Below are 24,567 nucleotides of genomic sequence, written 5' to 3' on the forward strand. Positions count from 1 at the left end.
CTTTTGGTTAGAGAATATCAAAACCCCCAGGTGGGAAAGTGGTTTATAGTTTATCCCCTGGGGATTTCCCTTACTTTTTTGGGAGCTATACATTTAAAAGGACATGCTTGTCAGATTTTATCCAGCATTTCTAAGATTTTCCATTCTGCTAAATATCAGAAATGAAAGTCCCACATATATTTGAGACTAACTTATGCACGCCTACAAAATATTGGTCAAGAATATTAGGACCTTATATGAATTCTACTTTGTTCTCTACTCTCTCCCACTGCCAATTATTAAAATGACAAGGGCCTTGTTTTTTTTAACCTATGCTTCAGGCATCCAGTCATCAGGAAGGGATCTGAGAATATGAATACCACAGCCGCAATCAGTCCTTAAACGCCAAAGCAGGAAGTACTCTTTACCCAAGATAAAAAGGCAAATAAAACTTTGTATTTAGAAAAATATTTCCATTTGCTTAGATGACTTTATTCAAAATTTAGAGTAAAAAGAATAAAAGTAACTTATAGTTTTTAATAGACAAGTAACTCCTTTTAATAACTCTCATTTCCTCCAGTATTCAGTGTTTTCAATATTTTTTTAAAACTTTTAAATCTGTATGTAATGTATACTGTAACTCATATAACCCACCATCCCTAAGCTTGCAATTCTAAAATATGTAAAAAGTCATGATAAGTCCTTTAAGGTTTAGATGTAACATACTAGAATTTTACTTATTTATATTTTTAACAATCTTTATGCCTCTAAAAAGACATGAGAAAGTCAATACCTAAAGAGGTTCATGACTTTGAAACAATCCATTTATTCCATCAAAAAATATTTATACATATATTTGCAAGGAATTACCTTCAATTGAAGCTTCACCCTTGCTTTAAACAGGCAACAGCAAGAAATATGACTAGTATTTGAACAAAGTAGAATATTCTAAGGCAACAATTTAGCTTCAAAAGTAGGGGGAAAAGTAATTTGTTTCCAAAGAAGGTATTTTTAGTGGCATTGTGGTATCGGTTTCATGATAATATCAAGAATGTAAATTACCACAGAATAATTGTCTCTGTTCACTATATGTGCTAAAAGAGAAGAAAGAAAACCCTACCTGTCCACCAACAGGAGCTGGCATCAAGGGACTAATATGCAGCTGCCAGAAAGGATGAGACAGCTCTCGGTGTGACTCACTATCTGAATCACAGATACTTACAGTACACTTCAAAAACTTTTAATGTCGAAAAAAAGCAAAGAAAGAAGGAAAACATTTTAGGAGTAAACACTAACTCAAATGTGAACATCATGGTACTAACCAAACATCTCTCTATTATGTCACCTCAATTTGAGGTCTCTAGAGATCAACCTAAATATGCCTGGCACAGACTGAAAAGGTGAGCAATGAAATACAGCTCCTCCAACTCCAAATTATTTTTACCTTTGCACAACTCGTGCTTTATTACTACACATGGAGTAATTTTGGGATAGCTCAAACAAAGAAGACACACCACCACGTAAAACTGTTTCATGTTTTTCAATTATACCTCAATAAAGCTAGAAATAAATACATAAATAAAATTGCTTCATATACTTCCTAGTGAGATTAGACCAAAGAGTACTATTGGCATGAGACAACAAAAAAATAAGCAAATAAATAAATGGGGATTATAACAGAAGGCTGAATCTGAACACTGTGGACAGTTGTGTATACAACTGATGCCAACTTCAGATGCGTTTGTGATATTCCACACTCAAAACCTGAATTAGTCCAAAATTATTTTCACCTCAACTTCAAAGCATATGTTCATCTACTTAGAAATTCTGAAATTTTTTCCTAGTCTGCCAGCCTCTGACACTGTGCTTTCTTTTTCTTATCATAATCCTCACTTTGAGATAAACTCCACAATGCAATCAATCTACTGTTTTCTGAAGAAATACCAAATTTCTACTGCACACAAATATTCCAGAAAAGAACTATAGAAATTTTTAGATCAACATACTATCAGATAGGTACTAAAAGGTATTATTAAAATATCTCACTGAAAAACAGTGATGAATAGTATTTTCAATGTATATAGTTAATTTCCCACTTAATATGTATAAAGTTAATTTCCCACTTTAATAATCACGTTTCAACTATAACTGTCACAGCGCTTTTGCTCCCATAGTAAGTGATCTTACCTCTTCTCTATATAATCAATGTTAGGAGCTTTAAAATAAATTTGAAGCCAAAGCAGGAGGAAGTTCAACTTTACAATATTATCAATGCTCAAATTAAAACATCATAAGGATGTTTTAAATGCTTTAAGGAACACTTGTCGTTTAAATAAGAAACTTTTCAACCTCAACTATAAATTCTAAAAGGAATATATAATGAAGTATTCAGTAGCCTAGCCTTCAGTAAAAATTAAATCCAGTGCCCTCACCTCATTTTTCCTTTTGAAGTGATATCCACTCGGACGGGATCAAACCTGTAAGCTGGAGATATAACTTCCACTACATAGGATCCTGAAGGTATATCATGAACCACAAAACTCCCATCTGTCCTGGAAAAATGAAAATCATCTTTAGTCACTTCTTAGCAATAGCTTATTCTTTTCTCAGGTTTTAAATCATCTGTTAACTCCCAAATCAACTCCTTCAAGATGACATTCAGAGCAATTAGCAAAAAACTGGCAAGAGGTGTCCCACACTTCAGCTTCCATAATTACACTAAACGGGTTCTGAAAATGCCCTAGACCACTCCACAGTAGCAGAGAACTCTGACGCTGAAAGTCCTTCTATTCCTTCGGTGGGGCAGAGATAACAGGTGACAGGAACATGTTCCTATTCTGAGGCCATGTCCTCACTCAAGGGAAGCTATCATATACATTATTACTACAATATTAGGGTTCCAATTTTGCTGATCTCCTCCAACAATGTCTTAAGTAAAAATGGTTTTTCTAGTTTTAATTTGCATTTTGTTGTTTTTCTTTTTTACAAAAGTGTATTTAAGTAGTGTTTGTTCCACTTGTTACAAATAGTTCCCATCCACTTTGGTTAGTTCTTTTTGGATGTGCACAAGTTTAAAATGCTTACGTAGTTAAAACCACCCACCTTTTCCTTACTGATTTATTCTAAACCTTCTAGACTTAGAAAACCATCCCATCAAGAGCTGATAACTTCATGTTCATAACTCAAAGTTAATTTGCTTTGATAATGAAAAACTGCCATTCTGAGAAGTTTCTGTTTCAGGAAAACAAATGGTTCTAAAAGGATCAACTTTATCAGAGAATTCCCAATATCATAATAATACACTAAAATACTGCTTCTTAAATCATTAGGCTCTTTCAAGGTTAAAGGAATCATTGGTTCTGCCACATCCACAATATTTACTAAGAAGAGGAAAAAGTGTTCCTTCAAAGTACACAGTAAACTAAACCAGAATTGAAATATAAACATCAGGTTAACTTATTCCTGAGCTGGATGCCTTCCATTTGCCCTTCAGATCCACTCTCCACCCTCTTGCTCTCTACAGGCTGGAGGAGGGAAGAAAATGAGCTTAGTGTATTTTCCCCCAGCTCTCTCTAGGAGAAACCATCTCTGACTGGCTGTGTCAAGACACACAATTCTCAAAGTGGTCTTTTCTTCCCTTCTAGGTTCTCGTAGCTTTTACTTCCTGACTTCCCTTCAGGCTTAGAGGTGATAACAGCCTTGAGGTTGTAAACTACAGGGTACTGCACAATCTGGTTGTTTCCCTACACCATGACTACACTGTTTAATCCCTTCATTAAGTTATCCTTGAATTATTCTAATTTGAGCATATCTTCTGCTTCTTGATGGCACCCTAACTGAATGAATTTCAAAACGTTTTTCTAGATCCAGAAAAAAAGAGAAGCAAACTAATAACTATGCAACACAAATAGTAGCAGAACTAACCGCCTAAAGAAAAAGAAAATAGGGACAGCCCCAGTGGCCTAGTAGTTAAGTTCCACGCACTCTACTTCAGCAGCCCAGGCCCGGTTCCTGGGCACAGACCTATACCACTCTCTGTCAGTGGCCATGCTATGGTGGTGGCTCACATATAAAAAGAGAAGATTGGCAGCAGATGTGAGCTCTGGGTGAATCTTAGTGAAAAAAAAGAAAGAAAGAAAAGAAAAGAAAGAAAGAAAGAAAAAGCAAATATATTTTTGACCCTAAGGTAAATAGTTTACTTTAGAAAGAGAACATATAAATTTTATAATGAAATTTTAAAACTTGGCTTTAAAAAAGTACTCTACAATATGGAGGCCTTGTTGGATCCTGATTTGAAAGAAGAACTACATAAAAGCATTTTTGAGATAAATGAGGAAACATAAAAATGTACTGAGTATTAGATGATGTTATTTGGGCATTATTATTATTTATTTTACTGAATCAATAACGATATTGTTATTTTTTAAGCCCTTATCTTTCAGAAATACACAATGCTTTTACAAGTGGAACTATATTATGTTTAGGATCACATTTAAACATTCCATAAAAAAATATGAGGTGCACAGAAAATATGAAATGAAACCATAGACTGTGATGGGTATCTAAGGATTCACTAAGCTATTCTGTTCATTTTAGTCTATGTCTGTAATTTTCCACAATAAAAAGTTCAGAAAAAGTAAGGTGCATAATCTTACTACGACAAAAAATTGAAAACTATCTAAATGCCCCAAAACAGAGGACTGGTTAAATAAATTATGGTTTATACACACAGTGATGAGAGCAAGAAGAGGCTTGGGGAGTCCTCAGTTGAAACTCTCCTCATCCCCATTAGCCAAGTCCCAAGCCACCTCCAATAAGAACACCTATTAGTCAAAATTGCATGCTAGGTATGCATCACAGGCACAAATCACCTAGCCCTCTTCCAACAAGTTTACCACCATAAGATCCTATTAATTCTTTTTTTGGGGGGGGGGGGAGGAAGATTGTCCCTGAGCTAACATCTGTGCCAATCTTCCTCTATTTTATATGTAGGATGATGCCACAACATGGCTTGATGAGCAGTGTCTAGGTCCATGCCCAGGATCCGAACTCGCAAATCCTGCTGAAGCAGAGCATGCGAACTCAACCACTACACCACTAGGCAGGCCCCCACATTAATTCTTAATCGACCTTCCCATATAAAAATGGAAGAACATGAAACCGTATCAGAAGCTGCTCACAAAGTATTGAGTGAAAAAAACCAGGTTACAAAATACTATATGCTGTATTTTATTATTAAAAACATAGGTCATATGATTCCAAAAAGATACAATAAAATGGTAAGGGTTGTTATCTCTACTTTCTTGTTTATATTTTATTCAATAAACATACTACTTATATATTATTTTAAAATAAAAATGCTTCTTAAAAGAATTATATACTACAGAAAAGAGAGGCCAAATGGTCAATTAAGGCTAATTTTCCAAAGATTAACATCATTATTTAGGGTAAACCTTAAAGAAACATCATTAATTAGGGTAAACCCTAAAGAAAGCCCTAATGCCAGATTTTTAATGACAAATGGCATTAAAATACCAGTTGTCAGCTTCTTGTCATTATTTATTAATCTGAGGTTGAATTCTCATTCAACAGCACCTGGATAATCTGAATATCAGCAAATGAGATTTAGAAGTAAATGTCCACATTTAACTTGTCTGGTTTTCAGACACCACTTGCTGGTGTACAAATCCATCAGAGAAACACTTTCTTTCCGAAATATTTTCTTCCAGTTCGTAGTTTCGGTTTCCAAGCAGCGACAGAAAGATTTACAACATCGTACTTGTGCCTAGACATCTGAAAATCAGGCTGCTACCAATCTAGAGTGCTAATAAATTCACCACGTCTTTTAATACAGGCTGAAATCCCATTTCTCCTAATAGTTAGAAAGGGCAGTAGCGTGTAAGCAACGTGGAGAAACCCTAGTCTCACATAAAATGGCAAGTGTGACGCTACAAATCCCTCGATGAATTCAACTGTAAAAAAGAACAACAATCCCACCTCCAGGCAAAAAAGGTGCCTTGATTAGGGACTTCAGGGCCCATTAATTTTAGAAGCAGCAACATTAGCCTCCTAGTCTCTGTCATCACTAGAAGCCCTTTGGGCTTTGAGAATTCCCAATTGCTTAGCAACTTTCTACACAACATCAAGCTACCAAGACTGAAATGAACGCAAAAAGCGGGCAGATTTCAGGGCAACCAGATGAGATGCAAAGTTAAGAATTCAGCAACAGACAAATGGTCCACTTGTCCCCAGGGCCCAGGAGTGGTCGTCCCCAGATACGGCAGAAATGGAGTTGAAGTTAACCGACCCCACTGCTCCATCCCCGGGGAGAGCACCTGCCATCCTCATTTCTGAGGTACGGGACCGGGAAGGGGAAAGTGTCCGACTGGCTCTCCAGGTCTCCCTGTACAGACCGCTGGCAGCGCCCGCCCCTCTACCCTCCGACAGCGACGTCGTGAGGTTTTGACACTTAGCTCTCCTAACGGGAATTCCCCTCCGGCTTCCATCCCAACCGCTTTCCCGCTGCGCTGAGGATGCTCACTTAAGGAAGCCGACGTGCTCTTCTCCGTCTACCAGCACTCGGGCCGCCGAGATCCAGTCCTGGGGCTTCACCCCTGGAACAACTGCCCGCCCTTCAATCTTGAAGCGATCTCCTATGCCGACCCCACTCCCTCCCGAGCCCTCGGCGGTAGCCCCAGGCACTTCCGAGCTCTGGACATCCCCTGATAGCAGCAGCAGCAGGACGAAAAAGAAGCCCCACGGAGCAGCCGCCATGACAGCAGCTCTCACAGGTCAGGCCGGCAGCCCCGGAAACCCGCCCCGTCTCCCAGCCGCCGCTGCCGCCGCCGGCCGATGTCGTCATCGCTGAGCGCCGGGTTCTGGCGAGCGCTGTGGGTCAAACCGGAGTGAAGAAGGCGTTGGCCAATCAGCTTGCGAGACGAAAGTGAGGCGGAAGTCCGGCAGCGAAATCCAGGCGATGGGGGTGCAAGGCGTCCTCGGGAGTGTGTCAGGTGCCGCCCACATTGACAGTGTTTAAGTTAGTGTTGCTGTGGCAGCCGCCAACGCCGGGACCCCACGGGAGTAGAAGATGATAAGACTGAGAGGAACAAGGATGTGAAGTAGCGTCTGCAAATAAGGCTCCGCTTCGGGAGAAACAGGTCCGGAAGAGAGCGTTTAAAAACTTCTGGGGGCCGGCCCGGGCCAAGTGGTTAAGCTCCCGCGCTCCGCTTCCGAGGCCCAGGGTTTCGCCGGTTCGGATCCTGGGCGCGGACGTGGCACCGCTCATCAGGCCACGGTGGGGCGGCATCCCACATGCCACAACTAGAAGGACCCACAACTAAAAAATATACAACTATGTACTGGGGCGGGGTGGGGGGGTTGGGGGGAGAAAAAGCAGAAAGAAAAAAAGAAGATTGGCAACAGTTGTTAGCTCAGGTGCCAATCTTAAAAGAAAACTTCTGGAGAATCTTTGTCTAGGAGTGAAATGGAATGAAAGGGCTCTCGTTTGTGTGTTTAAAGGAGATAATGCCTCTGGATAGAAAATAGGTGGGAAAATACGTAAACTGTTTACTAAGGGTTGCCTCTGGTAGAAGGGGAAAGAGTTGGGGGACATTTATCTGACACACACCATTCGTCCTGTTTTGAATGTCTTACCGTGAGCATAACCACCACGTTAGGGGATAAAACCTGGCAGTCTTGATCATGGGGGCTAAGCCAAGATTTCAGAGATCGTCTGCCCCAATTCTTCCATTTTCTTGATGATAGAAAGGGGAGTGACTTGCCCAAGATTTCTGTTGGCCTTAAGCATTGCCTTCTACGAATCCCTGTTGAAGATTATTGAGAGAAATGCATGTTTTTGCCCTGTGCACTCTTAGAGTTAGCCTCGCAGGGAAGAGTAACAAAAACTGGACAAAGAGATCCAAGAGCCACGTACTCGGAGCCCTGGCTGGGAGGTAGGGTTGCAGCGCCAGGGGCCACCCCCATACTCTATTCTCTTGAGGGTCAGCAACTGCCGTTTAGGGGTAACTTTCCCTAAGTCTTCTAAAGACAAGCCATTTCTTCACATTTGATCTTTGGAAGAAGCAGCGCTGCTGTAAAAAGATTTTCATGTGCTACAACCCTCTCCACCAACAATAACCATTAAAACTATGCTAAACTATGAAAGTTTCACTTTTCTTTTTTCCCTTTTTTCCTTTTTTTTTTTCTGCTGAGGAAGATTGCGCTGACATCTGCTGCCAACCTTCCTGTTTTTTTTGGATGTGAGCTGCCACCACAGCATGGCCACTGACAGATGAGTGGTGTAGTGGGAACCAAACCCCAGTTGCCGAAGTGAAGCATACCAGTCTTAACCACTAGGCCACTCAGGGTGGCCCCCACGTTTCTAAAATGGTACAAAAGTTACAAATACACTGAATGAAAATGCCTTCTTCCCAAATTTTTCTGATGTTCTTTCACATATTTTTGGTGACCCTGCTTCCCTGTTGTCTTAGACACGTGTTCAATGAGTAATAGGTAATCAGCGCTGGTCTTCATACTCCAGGTAGGAGCTGGGATGTTTGCTTTGTATGTGGGACAAAGGGTGGAAGAGGCCCAGCAGCAAACAGCAAATGAGCTCTCTGTAGCGTTCTCTGTAGCCCCATTTCTGCCTTTCTCTTTCTACTTCTACCTTATTGTCACTCCAGTACCAAAGTATCCAATGACTTGAACCCCTCAAATGTCAGGCTGCTATTGCACAGGCCTTGCATGGAGGAGAGGAGCTGAAGTTTTTTCAGGGAGTGTGAAATTCTGTTATCTCTAGTTTTCCAGGTAGACCACAGGAATTGCGTAGATATTCAACTCCAAATTGTACGAGTTATTCCATAATGTAGCCCTTGGACGTATGCCTTATAAAAGAAACTATAATTGTGATGAAATATTTGGGAAAGATTTTTGATTGGACTTGCTCTGCTTGCCCAGCCAGTTCTACTTTCTACCTTTCACTCTGCTTCGTGCCCTGGAAGGCTGGACCTTGAAGGATTGCAGAAACTTTAATGAAGGCATAATTTGCAATCACCCCTTCAAGTCGTCCATTTATTTCCTGCCAGGACCCTGACCCACATAGATTTCAAGCAGACCTACTTAGTTTAATTATGGAAAATAGTGTTAAAGTGAGAGGTGATCAGTTTATTATCCAGGCCCTTTACTTTTCTCTTTCTTTTTTGCTGCCTGACTCTTGGCTTCTTCATATTATGGCCACAAGGGGGTGAACAAGGATAAGGACAGAGACAACACTCAAAAACCACACTTACAGAATTTTTATAAATGTTGGATTATACCGACAGAGGTTAACTGAGCTTTCCAGGTAATATTTATTTTCTTCTTTTAAAAAGTGTTCTTTATGTTTCTGATTTTTTGTAATATTTTTATAATTGTAAATATTTTAATATAATAAATATTTTGATAACTATAAAAATAAAAAGCTATTTTTCAAACTAAAGATACAGGCTAAAATTGCTAACAATATAAAATAAAATTTAATTTGGACTCAAGATTTGAATCAACCAAAAAGCATTGCCATCTCTACCTAGAGCTTTCATTATCATTTTAAGTATCATGTTTGGTGGTGATCTTGGTCTTTTTTTCCCCTCTGTCTCAGTATTCTGCTTGTCAGCATCTCTTAGTATCAATAGGTTTGTTTTTTAAAAATAGAGTAATACTAGCAGAATGCTTGGGAAACTTCAGCTGTGTTCATCCCCCGTATACCCTGCTATTTAAGTGATTTTTGCCCTTTGAGTTTTCAAACCTCGTTTACTTCACGTAGATTAGCTAATCTTTTTCATTCAAGTAAACTGGAGCCAATTCTCTTAATATTTAAAAATGCCTATCATCTGCTAGGACCCCAGGTTTGGCTTTCTGAAGCTTCCTATCGAAGTCCTCTGAAACAGGATGTGTCATCCACCTTTCTCAGAGGTGGTCAAGTGGCATCCTAACTTGCCTTAGAGCCCTGCAAAAATAAATTACAAGGAAAGATTTCACTTTCTTCATTTTACTCTAAGTTCTCATCCCTTCCACCAAATTCTGTAGAAAACATAAGTAAAATAAATTGGGGAAGTGTGAGGACATACTAAACAACTTATAAACACGAGGAGGAAATAATCATCTTTGGTAGTAAGAAAAGAGGCAAAATTCTAAACATCCTGGGATATTCAAGCAAAAGTGCTTTGTAAATACTAAAATATAAATATTGTTAGTTACTGTATTTGAGCAATAATGAATAAGAAGCCAAAGTGTTAGACTATGGGAGTTATGTGACACTAAGTACCCTCTGTGCTTTTGGGCTCTTCTGGCCTGGTGGACCCAGCTTCTCTCCGGCCTGTGGCTGCAGTTTAGCAATGTTCAGTGCACCACCAGGACTAGGTTACAGGGGCGGCTCCAAGACCCATCAGAGAACCTGAGAAGCACAGGATTTCAACGCCAGCTCCATACAATTCATCCCTATGCCCTCCTTGTTCCTTCCCTGTGTTGTCTGCCTCACATGCCAGCCTTTCTAACGCGTTAGGCCTCTATTGACATCTGTGCAGAATAAGTGTAAAAGCTGGATCTTCTTCATGCCTTGATTTGAGTTTTACCTTTTTTAAAATTGTGGTAAAATACAAATAAAATTTACCATCGTACCCATTTTTAAGCGTACACTTAAGTAGTATTAAGTACATTCACATTGTTGTGCAACCAGGGTCCAGAATTTTTTCATCTTGCAAAACTGAAGCTCTTTGAACAACTCCCCAACTCCTCCTACCCCCAGCCCCTGGGAACCACTATTCTCTCTTCAGTTTCTATAAATTTGACCACTCTAGATAGTTCATATAAGTGGAATCATACAGTATGTGTCTTTTTGTGACTGGCTTATTTTATTTAGTATAATGTCCTCAAAGTTCCATCCCTGTTGTAGCATGTGTCACGATTTTCTTCCTTTTTAAGACTGAGTCATAGTCCATTCTATGTGTATACTACATTTTTTTTTTAAGGTTTTAATTTTCCTTTTTCTCCCCAAAGCCTCCTGGTACATACTTGTATATTTTTTTTTTTTAGTTGTGGGTCCCTCTAGTTGTAGCATGTGGGATGCCGCCTCAGCCTGGGGTGCCATGTCCAAGCCCAGGATCCGAACTGGAGAAACCCTGGGCCGCGGAAGCGCAGCGCCCGAACTTAACCACTCAGCCACAGGGCCGGACCCAACTACGTTTTTTTAAATCCATCCATCATTGGACATTTGGGTTGCTTCCACCTTTTGGCTATTGTGGATAGTGCTGCTATGAACACGTGTGTACGAATATCTGTTCAAGTCCCTGCTTTCACTTCTTTTGAGTATATACCCAGAAGTGAGATTGCTGGACCATATGGTAATTCTGTTTAATTTTTTGAGCGCTCGCCGTACTGTTTTCCACAGCAGCTGCACTATTTTGCATTCTCACTAGCAATGCACAAGGGTTCCAGTTTCTCTACATCCTTGTCAACACTTGTTATTTTCTGTTTTATTGTTGTTATTGTTGTTGTTTTACATAGTCATCCTAATGGGTGAGAAGCAATATCTCATTGTGGTTTTGATTTGTATTTCCCTAATGACTAATGCTATGGCCTGAATGTTTGTGTCCCCTCAAAATTCATATGTTGAAATCCTAACTCTCAAAGGTGATGGTATTAGGAGGTGGGGCCTTTGGGAGATGATTAGGTCATGACGGTAGAGCCATCATGAATGGGATCAGTCTACTTATACAAGAGACCCCACAGACATCTCTAGCCCCTCCTACCATGTGAGGACACACGAGAAGACAGCCATCTATGAACCAGGAAGCAGGTCCGCACCAGAAAGAGACCATTCTGCTACCTTGATCTTGGACTAACCAGTCTCCAGAACTGTAAGAAATACATTTCTGTTGTTTAGAAGCCACCCAATCTGTAGTATTTTATTATAGCAGCCCAAATGGACTGAGACAACTAGTGGTATTGACTATCTTTTCATGTGCTTGTTAACCATTTGCATATCTTCTTTGGAGAAATGTCTATTCAAATGCTTTACCCATTTTTTAATAGAGTTGATATTTTTGTTGTTGAGTTGTAGGAGTCCGTTATATATTCTGGATATTAACTCCTTATCAGATTTATGATTTACAAAGATCAGATATATGATTTAAATATTTTCTCCCATTGCATGGGTTGCCTTTTCACTCTGTTGATACCATCCTTTGATATACAGAAGTTTTAAATTTTGGTGTAGTCCAATTTGTCTATTTTTACTTTTGTTGCCTGTGCTTTTGGTGTTATATCTAAGAAATCGTTGCTTAATCCAGTGTCATGAAGTTTATCCTCTGTGTTTTCTTCTGAGTTTTGTAGTTTTCTTACTGTCTTTTTTTAACAAAGTTTTATTGGCACAGCTACATTTTTTTTTTTTAAAGATTGGCACCTGAGCTAACATCTGTTGCCAATCTTCTTCTTCTCCCCAAAGCCCCCTGGTACATAGTTGTATATTCTAGTTGTAGGTCTGGCTCTGCTAATGTTGGGACACCACCTCAGCATGGCCTGATGAGTGGGGCTAGGTCCACACCCAGGATCTGAACCAGCGAAACCCTGGGCCGCTGAAGTGGAGCGCACAAACTTAACCACTCGGCCATGGGGTCCGCCCTCTTGCTGTCTTCTTATAACCACTTTTTCCACGTTTGTTGGAAGATTCCTCTGCTTATAGTGGGATCTGAACTGCTCATTTTCTTATGGGTAGAGTTGTTGATCAAGGATTTTTTTTTTACTCAATTATATCACTTTTGCATAAGTCTTTCCTATTAAAATGCAGAGTATTTCCTAGGTATAGATTCTTCTAAAACTGACAGAGCCTCTCAATTTTCCCATAGCACCTGAGGATTTCCTAAAAATACACATTCTGATTAGGAAGTTCTGGGAAGGGCCTGAAGTTCTGCATTTCTAACAAATTCCTTATGCTGCTAGTCCATGGGCTACACTTTGAGTAGAGAGATCGGGGGAGAGCTGTGATAATCAAAGTATGGTCCTCTGATCATTGGTGAACCATAGGGATCCTCCAGTCCAGATGCTAAAATACAAGTTCTTCTTTAGTTCTCAGGATCATATGACAAGCAGCTCCATAAATTTTCATATAGCACTAAATACTATATTTTGTGAGTTATTAAGAGCCATTAAAATTTGGCATCCATGAGCTACATTAGCAGAGTATTAGACTTTACCACAGGGCTGCATCATGGTTTTAGGGGGCTCTCGGCACTTTTGCCTTTGTAGATCCTTTCCTCCATAAAAAAATTTAAAATTCTGTTTTATAACTTAATTGGTATAAAGACAAATATAATCCAGCACGTTTATTATTGTATATTCACTATTGTTTTATTTTCATCTTATTTTCAAAGAAATTAAGAGGTTTTTCTGGGCTCCTGAAAGTATCCTGGACCCTAGGCACTGTGCTTAATGCATAAGTTGGCCCTGATTTACCAGACTGTAAACCAGAATTCCATGAGGAAGACTGGCAGACATACAATACTTGGCAGGTTGCTGAGCTCCACAATTAATGAGCAGAGGCAGATAGAATTCCTACAGTTTTCAGACAGGGGGCTGTCTGAAATGCTGCACCCGCAGTGTTGTCGCAACTTGGTCATAATTTTCAACTGCTGCTCTTTCTGCTTTGTAATATAAATCACTGTTGGTGTATTTTATCTGTTTGTGTGGAAGTTAACCCTAGAGAGTTTAATGAAACAAATTGATATATTTTTGCCTATAAATTTCCAAAAACCAAACTTTAAGATATGTATTAAAGCATCTATATAATTTCCCATGGGTGTAATTTTCAGTTGTTAGAGCATGTCTATAAGTTCATATTCTTCTCTTATGAAATAAGTACAAGTGACTCATAGAAGGAGTTTTTTTGTACTTTGTTTTACATCGGAAGAATCAATTTGAATGTTGAAGACATTATCAATGATGGTAGCAGTCTAGGTAGAACCAGATGCTAAAAAGATGGTGGCAAAATATCTTGAATAGATTGGCTACAAGTGACAAAAAGAGATCACAGTAGTTTCAGGAAAGAAGACCCATGATAGAAGGACTAATGTCTGGAAGCATCAGGGCGGAGAGAGGAGAATGCTGGCCTCTCGTTCTGGTCTCAGGAAAAGGAGAATAGAGAAGGGACTGTTTCCTGGATGCGTAGCTGCCCTTCACTGTAAATTATAATTGAACTGCAAATTTTCTTTTATGCTAGTGTCATTTCCACCTGTGATTAGTGTAACAAATCTCTCTATGGAATTACTAAACTTTATTTTTAACAAAACCTATGTGAATCATGAATTTAGTCTAAGATCTATAATTGTAAGTGCATCTGTACAGAAAATAGCCTGACATGCTCTGGCCATGGAACAAACACAGACAACATAAATAGTGAGGCATTCTGTGAACTTCCGGAAAACAGCAATCAGGGAGTTACTTTCTTGAGCAAAGAGTTTGGCTGATTTGAGTAGGAAGTTCTGACAAGGGGGTTAGAACTAGGACCAATGCGTGGAAACTAGAGAAATAGGTTTCACCTTATTATAGGGAAGAACTTTTTAAGTCAGACAGAATAGACTGTTCCCAGGAGGTGCCAGCTATCTAACAGGAATAGGCCAGTGAGCCACTTGGTGGAGACGCCGTAAAGGAGAATTCAAGTAACATATGGCCATACACAACGACTTTAATCTTGGGATTTTGTGATTCTTTATTTGGAGTCTGAACAGTTGTTTAAACTGCTTGAAATTTTATTAATAGTGGTTACTGGAAATGGAACCATTTCTCGCATGCCAAGTGAAAAAGACTCAACACATACAAAACAGAATGCTAGCTATTATCCTTAATAAACAATCTTTCAAAAGGAAAAAAGAAAAATGAGATGACAAATGGTTCCATTATGAAAGGGCATACCACAGATGCTGCCAGTTGACAATTATGTGATAAATTTAGATAGGATAATGGTTTGGAATTTATGCATTATGATTTAGCCATTCCCAAACTTCCTCTGAGGCCCTAAGTAAGACTACAAACCTGAGAATTATCATCCCTTAAAAAAACCCTCCCACCATTCACACCCCTCAGTGACTCTCAGACTTCTGTGTGTGTCAGCATCAGCTGGGAAGCTTATTAAACGTCAGATGCCGGGATCTGCCCACAGAGATTCTGACTCAGTGGGCCAGAGATGTGGCCCTGGGCATTTCTATGTTTACAAGCTCCCTGGGTGATTCTGATGCACCCCAAGTTTGAGAGCTGTTGACTTAGGGGAAAATATTTGCTTCAAATAAGTAATCTAGTAAAGCTCTTAAAAGCTAAGTATAATATAAATGCTGGACTTTATTTTTAAGCAGAATGCTTCGTGTGTGGCTGTTAATTATTAGTAAATTTCCAGAAGCTGAAATTGTTATGTCTATATATCAGGATACTAATGAATTTCTGTTCAGCTCCAATTCAACACTTAAAACAGTGTGGGGGTTAAGAATACACACACAGGCTGTGGAGTCAAACCAGGGTTTGACTCTTGGCTATGTCAATTGCTAACAGTGAGACCTTGGCCTAGTGGCTTTGCTTTGCTGAGCGTGGATTTCCTCATGTGGAAAAAACAGGAATTAGAGTACTTATCCCACAGTGTTGTTATAAGGATTAATTGAGATAATGTAAGCGAGGCATCTAGCACAGCTACAGGCATGTGGAACGCACTCGGTAAATGGAAGTCCTATTATTATTATGGTGATTCGTCACTAGATGATTTCAGTGTGACCTTGCTGTGATTAATGCAGGATTAGAAATAGGATCAACTTAAGGAGCTTCTGTGACCATATATTTGTTCTTGGGGAGGGTGAAACATGTTTCCATTTCCATTGTACACAATACAATCAAATGTTTTATCTATTTTAAAGTAAGTAATTTTATCTAGTCCCTTTCAATCTTCATTTGCTGACGTCACTTAGAAATAAAGTCACCTGTAATCACATAGGGATATCATTTTACAGAAAGAAATTAATGGCTTAAAATGTCCACCTGTGTCATATTTTAGGCCACACAGCAAACACAGCTATGGAAACCCAAGATTTGGGAGACTGATTTTGCATCCCAGACCAAAGTTCTCCATCAACACCAGAAAGCTTTGCTAAAAGAAAAAATTAATTAGTCTCACAGTGGCAAGGGTCATGTGTCCTATTACCAGACAGAAAAGTGACAATAGTAATCAGCAAACAGCATTAATCATTGTTCTTTTAGCTGGAAAACTCTGACCCATTAAATTAAAATGAATATGAGTAATTTTCAGATAAGGACTCTTCAACAGCTACATTTCTGTTAGAGCAGTTCAGTTCTCCTATCCCAGACTTACCCAACTCTTTGTTCTCAACGGTCCCTAATCTTTTTCTATATAAACAACTTTTCATTTCTCAGACGCTTTATGATTTTGCATGGGTATGGGTGGGGGTGAGTTGAGAGCAGAAAAAGGCCCAGAAGTTAACAGCGAAGTCCTTGAACAGAGGTGGATAGTTGCTGAGCTCCGTACTCCCATCCCTCTCTGGGAACTGGTTAGAGGAGCAACCAATATGGTGGGGGCAATGACCTTCACACCAGATCTGCAATAGAGATCCTGATGAGCTGCTGGATGTCCCCTGGGTTTTATCATAATTATCAGCGCATATCTACCAAACAATTAAACTGTAAAGGGTACTGTGCTGCGTACCTATTGAGCAAGCACCTTACATTAATTCTGCAACAAAATATGCAGTCCTACAATTAATGATCCATGTGTGAGGCGTCAAATCCCAATGGCCATAACAGAGGGTTTGCAGAGGTGCTCATTGACAGCATGGCAGGGTCCTGTTACAGGGGTTCTATTACTGAATGAATCTTCCTTTGATAGAAAAACAGGTGCTAGTTGGTGGCTACAGCCAAGAAGAATGGATGACTGATAAGTACTGGCACCTGGGTCTTATCTAAATACTCTGGTTTAGTAAAAACACCCAGTAGCCCTTTGTTCCTTTGTTTACTAATTTATTCAACAAATTTGCCTTGAACATTTCTTATTTAGGATGCACAGAGCTGGGATATAATGGTGAGTTAAAAGATTGATCCTACGTAAGAAGCTATTGACAAGAAAATAGGTAAAATGCAGTATAGACAATTGTACATACGTACCATGTTAGGGGAAGTGCAGAGTACTCTCAGAGCACAAAGCAGGAACACCTGACATAACCAAAAACTAGAAGTGAAGAATAAGCTAAGACTCAAAGATTCAAGGAAGAGTTATTTTAGGAAAAGAGAGGGAGGGTGGTGGGTGGAAATAGAGAGAGAGGGAGGAGTGTTCTTTGCAGAAGGAATAACAAATTTGAAAGCCTGGAATTGAAATTGCAGGACGTGTCAGAAGAACTGGCCAAAGAGTACCCTGGCACCCAGTGTGTGTGTGTGTGTGTGTGTGTGTGTGTGTGATGTCAAGGCAAGATGAGGCTGGAGAGGAAAGCAAAGCCAAGAACATTCGGGGCCCAGTAACCAAAGTACTTTATCCTGAGGCAGCAGACAACTACTGAAGCACTTTAAGTCAGGAAATGATTTCATCTTCTTGCAAGTGGAAAGATCCTTCTATTTAGGGAGAAGATTTAGTAATTCTCTTAAACTTGTGCCTCAAAGACAACTGCCAAATAGGTTCATAAAGTTTTGCCATCCAAAGTAGTAGCCTCATAGTATTTTCTAAATTTCCTAAAACCATATTAAGGTGCCAGGAAGGTACGATTAGGTCACTAGCAGTAGTGAGTTGAAGAGATTAAATGTGAGCAGGTTCAGAGCCAAATTGAAGAGGGTTAAGCTTTTTTTGTTTCTACTGTAGGTGTTAGTGTGTTCACCCTTTATCTTTCTAAAGCCAATCTAATCCTGATTAACTGTAAGATACGAAGAACACAGCAGTTTGGCCGACCACAATAATAAAACTATTCCAATTAGATGACAAAGATAAAGAAATTCTATCCAGTGTCAACACAAAAAAATCCATAAACAATCTATAAATCAAAATTGGGTGAGTTTATTATGAGCCAACCCTGAGGACCATATAGCCCGGGAGAGTCCCTTCCCAAAGGAAGGAAACACTCCAAAGAAGTGGGCTGTACAGAGTGGTTATATACCACCTTGGAACAAAGAGCATACATCATGTATGATAGGAATGGCCCTTTTACAATAGTGACAATATTGCTTTGCTGGTGCAGCAGATCGATGAACACAGCAGGTTGGGGGGTCACAAGGTGAGTGGTCACAAGATGAGCACAGCAGGCCAGTAATTAATCCTTAGTTTAGGGAGAGATGCTTATCCTTAAAGAAATGTCGATATGGGGCTGGCCCCATGGCTGAGTGGTTAAGTTCGCACGCTCTGCTGCAGGCAGCCCAGTGTTTCGTCGGTTTGAATCCTGGGCGCAGACATGGCACTGCTTATCAAACCACGCTGAGGCGGTGTCCCACATGCCACAACTAGAAGGACCCACAACGAAGAATATACAACTATGTACCGGGGGGCTTTGGGGAGAAAAACGAAAAAAAGATCTTAAAAAGAAAAAGAAATGTTGATTTGGGGAAACTTACTTCCCTATCTTTTTTTTTTTTTTTTTTAAAGATTTTATTTTTTTCCTTTTTCTCCCCAAAGCCCCCCGGTACATAGTTGTGTATTCTTCGTTGTGGGTCCTTCTAATTGTGGCATGTGGGACGCTGCCTCAGCGTGGTTTGATGAGCAGTGCCATGTCCGCGCCCAGGATTCGAACCAACGAAACACTGGGCCGCCTGCAGCGGAGCGCGCGAACTCAACCACTCGGCCACGGGGCCAGCCCCTTACTTCCCTATCTTTAAGGGCATCATTCTTGTCTTTGGGACATAGTAAATATTTAAAGCAGATGTACAATGAATGCTCAACAGGCCACGTCAGGCCCTTTTAGAAAAGGTCAGGCCAAATTAATTCTAACCCAAATGGCTTCTTCATCTACTCCAAAATATCCTATTGCTTATCATTTATTTATCAACAGTAAGCTTATAAAGTATTTGTCTGAACAAATTTAGTATTTACTATATACTGCCCAAAATTGCTAATTTGAGCACAGAGACCATGTTTCCCAGAATCCTTCCAACTAAAGTAATCAATCTCTATCCAGCTACACCCACCAAAAAGAAAAACTTAAAAACAACACTCACAATCACATCCCTCCCTCCACGTGCTTTATGCCACTTATTTCACTTTTTTTCATGTGTGTGCCTCCTTATAGAGCCCACCAAGCCTTGCACAGAGCAGGCACATAAAATAGGGTGTTTTTTCAATGAAGGTATGGTTTTAAATCTCTTTGCTGATGTGCATAAGAATCTTTTGGCCACCACACACTTGAAAATTTAATTCAGAGTTCATACTCTTCCAAACTTTTGTGTTGAAACAGAGAGGAAAAGTGTAGTAGGAACTTCTAAACAGATCAACCAAAAGGATTTCATCCTCGACATGGGCAAGAGGATTGCCAAAGGACCCTAATTGTGCTGATTTCCTGTGCCCCTCCCATTGCAAAAACTTGAGATTTAAAATGTGAAATTCTAGGGGCTGGCCCCGTGGCCGAGTGGTTAAGTTCGCGCACTCTGCAGCAGGCGGCCCAGTGTTTCGTTAGTTCGAATCCTGGGCGCGGACATGGCACTGCTCATCAGACCACGCTGAGGCAGCGTCCCACATGCCACAACTAGAAGAATCCACAACAAAGAATACACAACTATGTACCGGGGGGCTTTGGGGAGAAAAAGGAAAAAATAAAAAATCTTTAAAATGTGAAATTCTAATTGCTATCCTTCAAGAATAAATAACAGATTCCTTGGCTTTCCATGGTGCTCTTTGGTACCCCTGACCTAGGCTACCATCTTTTACTTTTGCTGAAAGATCAGGTCACATGGTGGTGGTCACATGGAAAACCTAAGACACAGGCTGGTAGAGGGCTGCATTACTTCAGCATGAGAATGTTCTACTTTTAATTTTCATTCTGCCATCTTAGGGAGAGACACATGTTAACAACTTATGTTAAAGTCTCAGTTAAAAACAAACAAAAACAACAAAGCACAAAATGATTGCAGACTTTCTTTAGAGGGGCTCCTGATGTCATTCCGTTTCATTTTTTCTTGGTACCTTGCTCTAATACTCAAATCAAGAAATCCTGATTTGTAGCATTTTCTCATTTCTGTGGTATAAATACTCCCACCATGACCAATTACAGCTATCATGTCATACCACTGAGGGTGGTATTGGGACATGCACAGCTGTCTTTCCCAGAAGTTGATGCAACCTGGTTCTAGCATACCAATGCATATGATCAGAGTTGAGCCATACCAGAAGACTGGAGTCACCCCAGCTTAGGCTCCAGTCATGGTGGAGTTCCTGCTGTGCCCTGCCAAAATGCCTGACTCCCAAAATTGTGAACATAATAAAAGTTGTTCTTTTATGCCACGAAGTTTTTCTTTAAAAACAGCTTTATTGAGACATAATTCGCTCATTTAAAGCATACAGTTCAATGGCTTTTAGTATAGAGTTGTATATCCATCACCATAGTCAATTCTAAACCATTTTCATTACCCCCTCAATCCTATCCCCCTTAGTTGTCACTTCCCAATCTGCATCCCGCCCCCCCCCCCCCCCCCCCCCCGGCCCTTTTCACATCCCAGGCAACCAATATTCTATTTTCTGTCTCTATAGATTTGCCTGTTTTGGGCATTTCATATAAATGGGATCATACAATGTGGTCTTTTGTGACTGGCTTCCTTCACTTAGCATAATGTTTTCCAGGTTAATCTACGTGGTAGCATTTATCAATACTTCATTCCTTTTTTATCAAATAATATTCTATTGCATGGAAATACCACATTTTATTTATCCATTTATCAGTTGATAGACATTTGGGTTGTTTACCCTTTGTCTTAGTCCATTCAGGCTGCTATAACAAAAATATCATAGACTGGGTGGTTTAGACATGGACATTTATTTCTCACAGTTTTGGAGTCTGGGACGTCCAAGATCAAGGCCCTGGAAAATTTGGTATCTGGTAAGAGCCTGCTTCCTGGATCACAGCCTGCTCTCTTCTCACTGTGTCCTCACATAGCAGAAGGGGCAAGAGAGCTCTTTAGGGTCTCTTTTATGAGGCCCATTCATAATAGTCCCATTCATGATGGCTCCACCCTTATGACCTAATCACCTCCCAATGCCCCTCCCTCCTCCTTTACCCCCCTCCCCCCAGCAATACCGTCACCTTTGGGTGGGTTAGGATTTCAACATATGAACATTCAGTCTTTATCACACTTTCTGGCTATTATGAATAATGGTGCTATGAACACTTGTGTACAAGTTTTTTTGTGGACATATTTTCATTTCTCTTTGGTGTATACCTAGGAGCAGAATTGCTAGATCATATGGTAACTCTGTTTAACTGTTTGAGGAACTACCAGACTGTGTTCCAAAGTGGCTGCAGCATTTTACATTTCCATCAGCAGTGTATGAGGGTTCCAGTTTCTCTGCATCCTCATCAACACTTGTTATTATCTCTTTTTGATTATAGCCATCTTGGTGTGTATTAGTAGTATCTCATTGTGAATTTGATTTGTATTTCCCTGATAGCTAATGATGTTGAGCAATTTTTCATATGCTTATTTGTCATGTATATCTTCTCTGGAGAACTGTCTCTTCAGACCCTATGCTCATATTTTAATTAGGTTGTCTTTTTATTATTGAGTTGTAATAGTTTTTTATATATTCTAGATAAAAGTCTCTTATCAGATATACGACTTGCAAAAATTTTCTCCCATTCAGTAGGTTATCTTTTCACGTTTTGGATAGTGTCCTTTGAAGCACAAAAGTTTTTTTGATGAAGTCCAATTTATCTGATTTTTTTTCTTTTGTTGCTTGAGCTTTTGGTGTAATGTATAAGAAACTACTGACTAATCCAAGGCCAATGATTTATATCTATGTTTTCTTCTAAGAGTTTTATAGTTTTTGCTTTTATATTTAGGTTTTTGATCCATTTTAAGTTAATTTTTGTGGATGGTGTAAGAGGTTCAAATTCATTCTTTTGCATGTAGATATCTGATTGTCTCAGCAACATTTCTTGAAAAGATTACTATGATTTACAATTTAAAAAATTACTGTGAGTCCTTCAATTTTGTTCTTTCCAAAGACTGTTTTGGCTCTTCTGATTTCTTTGCATTTCCTTGTAAATCTTAGGATCAGCTTATCAATTTCTGCAAAGTCAGCTGGGATTCTGACAGTGATTGTGTTAAGTCTGTAGATCAATTTCAGGAGTACTGCTGTCTTAACAGTGTGTTCCAAACCATAAACATGGGATGTCTTTCCATTTATCTAGGTCCTCTAATTTCTTTCAACAATGTTTTGTAGTTTTCAGAGTATAAAATTTATTTTCCTAAATTTATTTCTAAGTATTTTATTCTTTTTGGTGCCATTGTAAATGGAATACTTTTCTTAATTTCATTTTTTATTTTCTCATTGCTACTGTATAGATATATGACAGATTTTTCTATGTTGATCTCGCATTCAGCAACCCTGCTGATATGCCAGTAAGTTTTAGAGCAATGGATAACTGGAACACCAATCATTCATTTATTCCTACAATTTCCACTTTAATCTCTTTCATATCCTATTCTTATTCCACTGCCTTTGTTTTAGTTCAGGACCTCTCCCCTACTGGCCTGGGTCATCCCCATAGCCTTCTAACAGAGCTTTCTGCTTCTCTTGAGCCCCTTGCAATTCCTCTTCCACACTGTTGCCAGAATGAGTTGTCTGGAACATAAAGTTGCATGCAATTTACTTGCTTTGAATCACTGAATATTAACTCAGACTCAAGGATTTGAAATATTATTCTCAAAGCTCACAAAAACTTTTATTATCTGGCCCCTCATTATAACTCTCCTGTCACCTTCCATGGTGTACCTTTTGCTTCCTATCAGAATGCCTTCAGACACACTGGTTACTTTGCCCGGACTACCTTTCCTCAACTAGCTAACTCCTACCCATCTTCCTTCAACTTAGGATACTTCTGTGAATCTTTTCTTTATAGTCTCCTTTCCCACCATCTGTTTAGATGTTCTTTCTCTGTGAGCCCATAGAGTCCTATATTTCCTTACACTGAGCCTAACACACTACGCTGAAAGTGGAAACCGTTTGAGGGCAGAGACCAAGTGATTGATTTTTGTATTCCAAACACTAGCACACCAGTAAATGGTGTACAAATCAAAGAGGAGAGGGTAAGAAATGAAAGCTTGGAATGGATTGGCTTAACTTCAGAATTCAGTCTCCAGACTCACTTTTGGGGGAAGAGGCATTAGTAAAGCTGCAATCGAATAGTAACAACTCTTGGGAGAAAAATAAAGGGAGGGGAGGAGAAAAAAATCACTTGATTCTCACAAATCTCTGACTGGGGCAAATTGTCTTGGGTAAATAGGTTTAAAATGTTGGAAGAGCTCATGAGTGGAAATCAAGATCTGTATGTAGGAGTCAAAAATGTGCTTGTGGGATACGATTACAGCTTTGCTGGTGCTTCAGAGAAATAACATTAAGTTCACTAAAAGTGCAGAAGAGGCCACAAACTGAAGGGAGTGATTCAGCAAATCCTGTTAGAAGGCAATGCATTTATTGATTAGTCTTCCAAACAAAGTTTTATAATGTTTCTATAAATACAGAAATTCAAAGCTTATAATCCACTAGCTGTTGTGTATTTATTGAGATCTTTAATATCTTAGGTATACAAATATGGGCAGGCCAGGCTACAGCGAAGGAGCTAAGCTTATTAAGGATTAAGGATTTAGCTCAGCTTCTGGCCCAGCCTTCAGAAATATAAAAAAGGTTTCAGTTGATACAAAATATTGTCTACCGTCTTTCCAAGCCTAATCTGACCTAGCTTTATCAAGATAATCTTGCTCTGTGGTGTCAAAGCAGAAGTTGTATATTATACTGAGGATTTATCACGGACCAGAGTTTATTATTTTGAGGTACTGAGCTGAAGTCAAACTCATTTCTCCTAATCCACACAAATAAAACCTACTTCACCTGATAATCTCTCTGAGCCTCAGTTTTCCTAAGTGTTTAAAACTCAGGGTCCCCTGATTTAGTCCAGTGCTCTTTCCCCTGTCACACTACTTGTGACTGTGCATTTGCTACGGAACAGCTTCCTTCTGAATCCTTAAAAGGAAAAACTCAAATTCCCCAGAACATAAGCAACTCTGTCTGGAATTAAAAGTTCAGCAATTTCATTTGAGACAGTTCAGGAAATGTATTTATTCTAGGCTAACCACACCCCTACAAAAGGAGTGCTTTTGGCATATAGCTTTATTTTGTGCGTTAGGAATGCAATCTGCCGTCATCGTGTAACCACTGTACCATGCCAATTTCACCAGGCCATGTTAGTTAAAATCTTATCTCAGGGAGAAGGTGAGGGGTGGGTATATTTTCAAGGCTATGATTTTACATAATTTATATATAAATTTTTTTTTAATACAAGATGATGGCATCGCAAACCCAAAGGAAATCTACAGTTTTGTTTT

The 24,567-nt window shown here is 39.5% G+C and overlaps 1 protein-coding gene and 1 long non-coding RNA gene across 4 annotated transcripts in view; one reads left to right on the top strand and one right to left on the bottom strand.

Annotated features, from left to right (window-relative positions):
- The window catches only part of EMC7 (ER membrane protein complex subunit 7), a 12,429-nt gene extending 5,572 nt beyond the window's left edge, over nucleotides 1-6,857 (bottom strand). Inside the window, exons 1-2 of the mRNA XM_014847297.3 lie at nucleotides 6,521-6,857; nucleotides 2,412-2,531 (exon numbers count right to left, since the gene is read on the bottom strand). Of these exons, the coding sequence (XP_014702783.1) occupies nucleotides 2,412-2,531; nucleotides 6,521-6,753 (353 nt within the window). The 5' untranslated portion in view covers nucleotides 6,754-6,857. The remainder of the gene's footprint in view (nucleotides 1-2,411; nucleotides 2,532-6,520) is intronic.
- A 49-nt stretch (nucleotides 6,858-6,906) lies between these two features.
- On the top strand, nucleotides 6,907-18,396 carry LOC123283018 (uncharacterized). Of its 3 annotated transcripts, XR_011501355.1 has the most exons (4): nucleotides 6,996-7,136; nucleotides 8,195-8,367; nucleotides 9,218-9,319; nucleotides 11,047-18,396. It is a non-coding gene; the product is annotated as an uncharacterized lncRNA (long non-coding RNA). The 3 variants fall into 3 exon arrangements; XR_006523447.2 differs by lacking the exon at nucleotides 8,195-8,367 and having other exon boundaries at nucleotides 6,907-7,136; XR_006523448.2 differs by having other exon boundaries at nucleotides 8,195-9,319.
- The last annotated feature ends 6,171 nt before the right edge of the window (nucleotides 18,397-24,567 follow it).

This window comes from Equus asinus, chromosome 2 (assembly GCF_041296235.1).
Source record: "Equus asinus isolate D_3611 breed Donkey chromosome 2, EquAss-T2T_v2, whole genome shotgun sequence".
Taxonomy (NCBI): domain Eukaryota; kingdom Metazoa; phylum Chordata; class Mammalia; order Perissodactyla; family Equidae; genus Equus; species Equus asinus.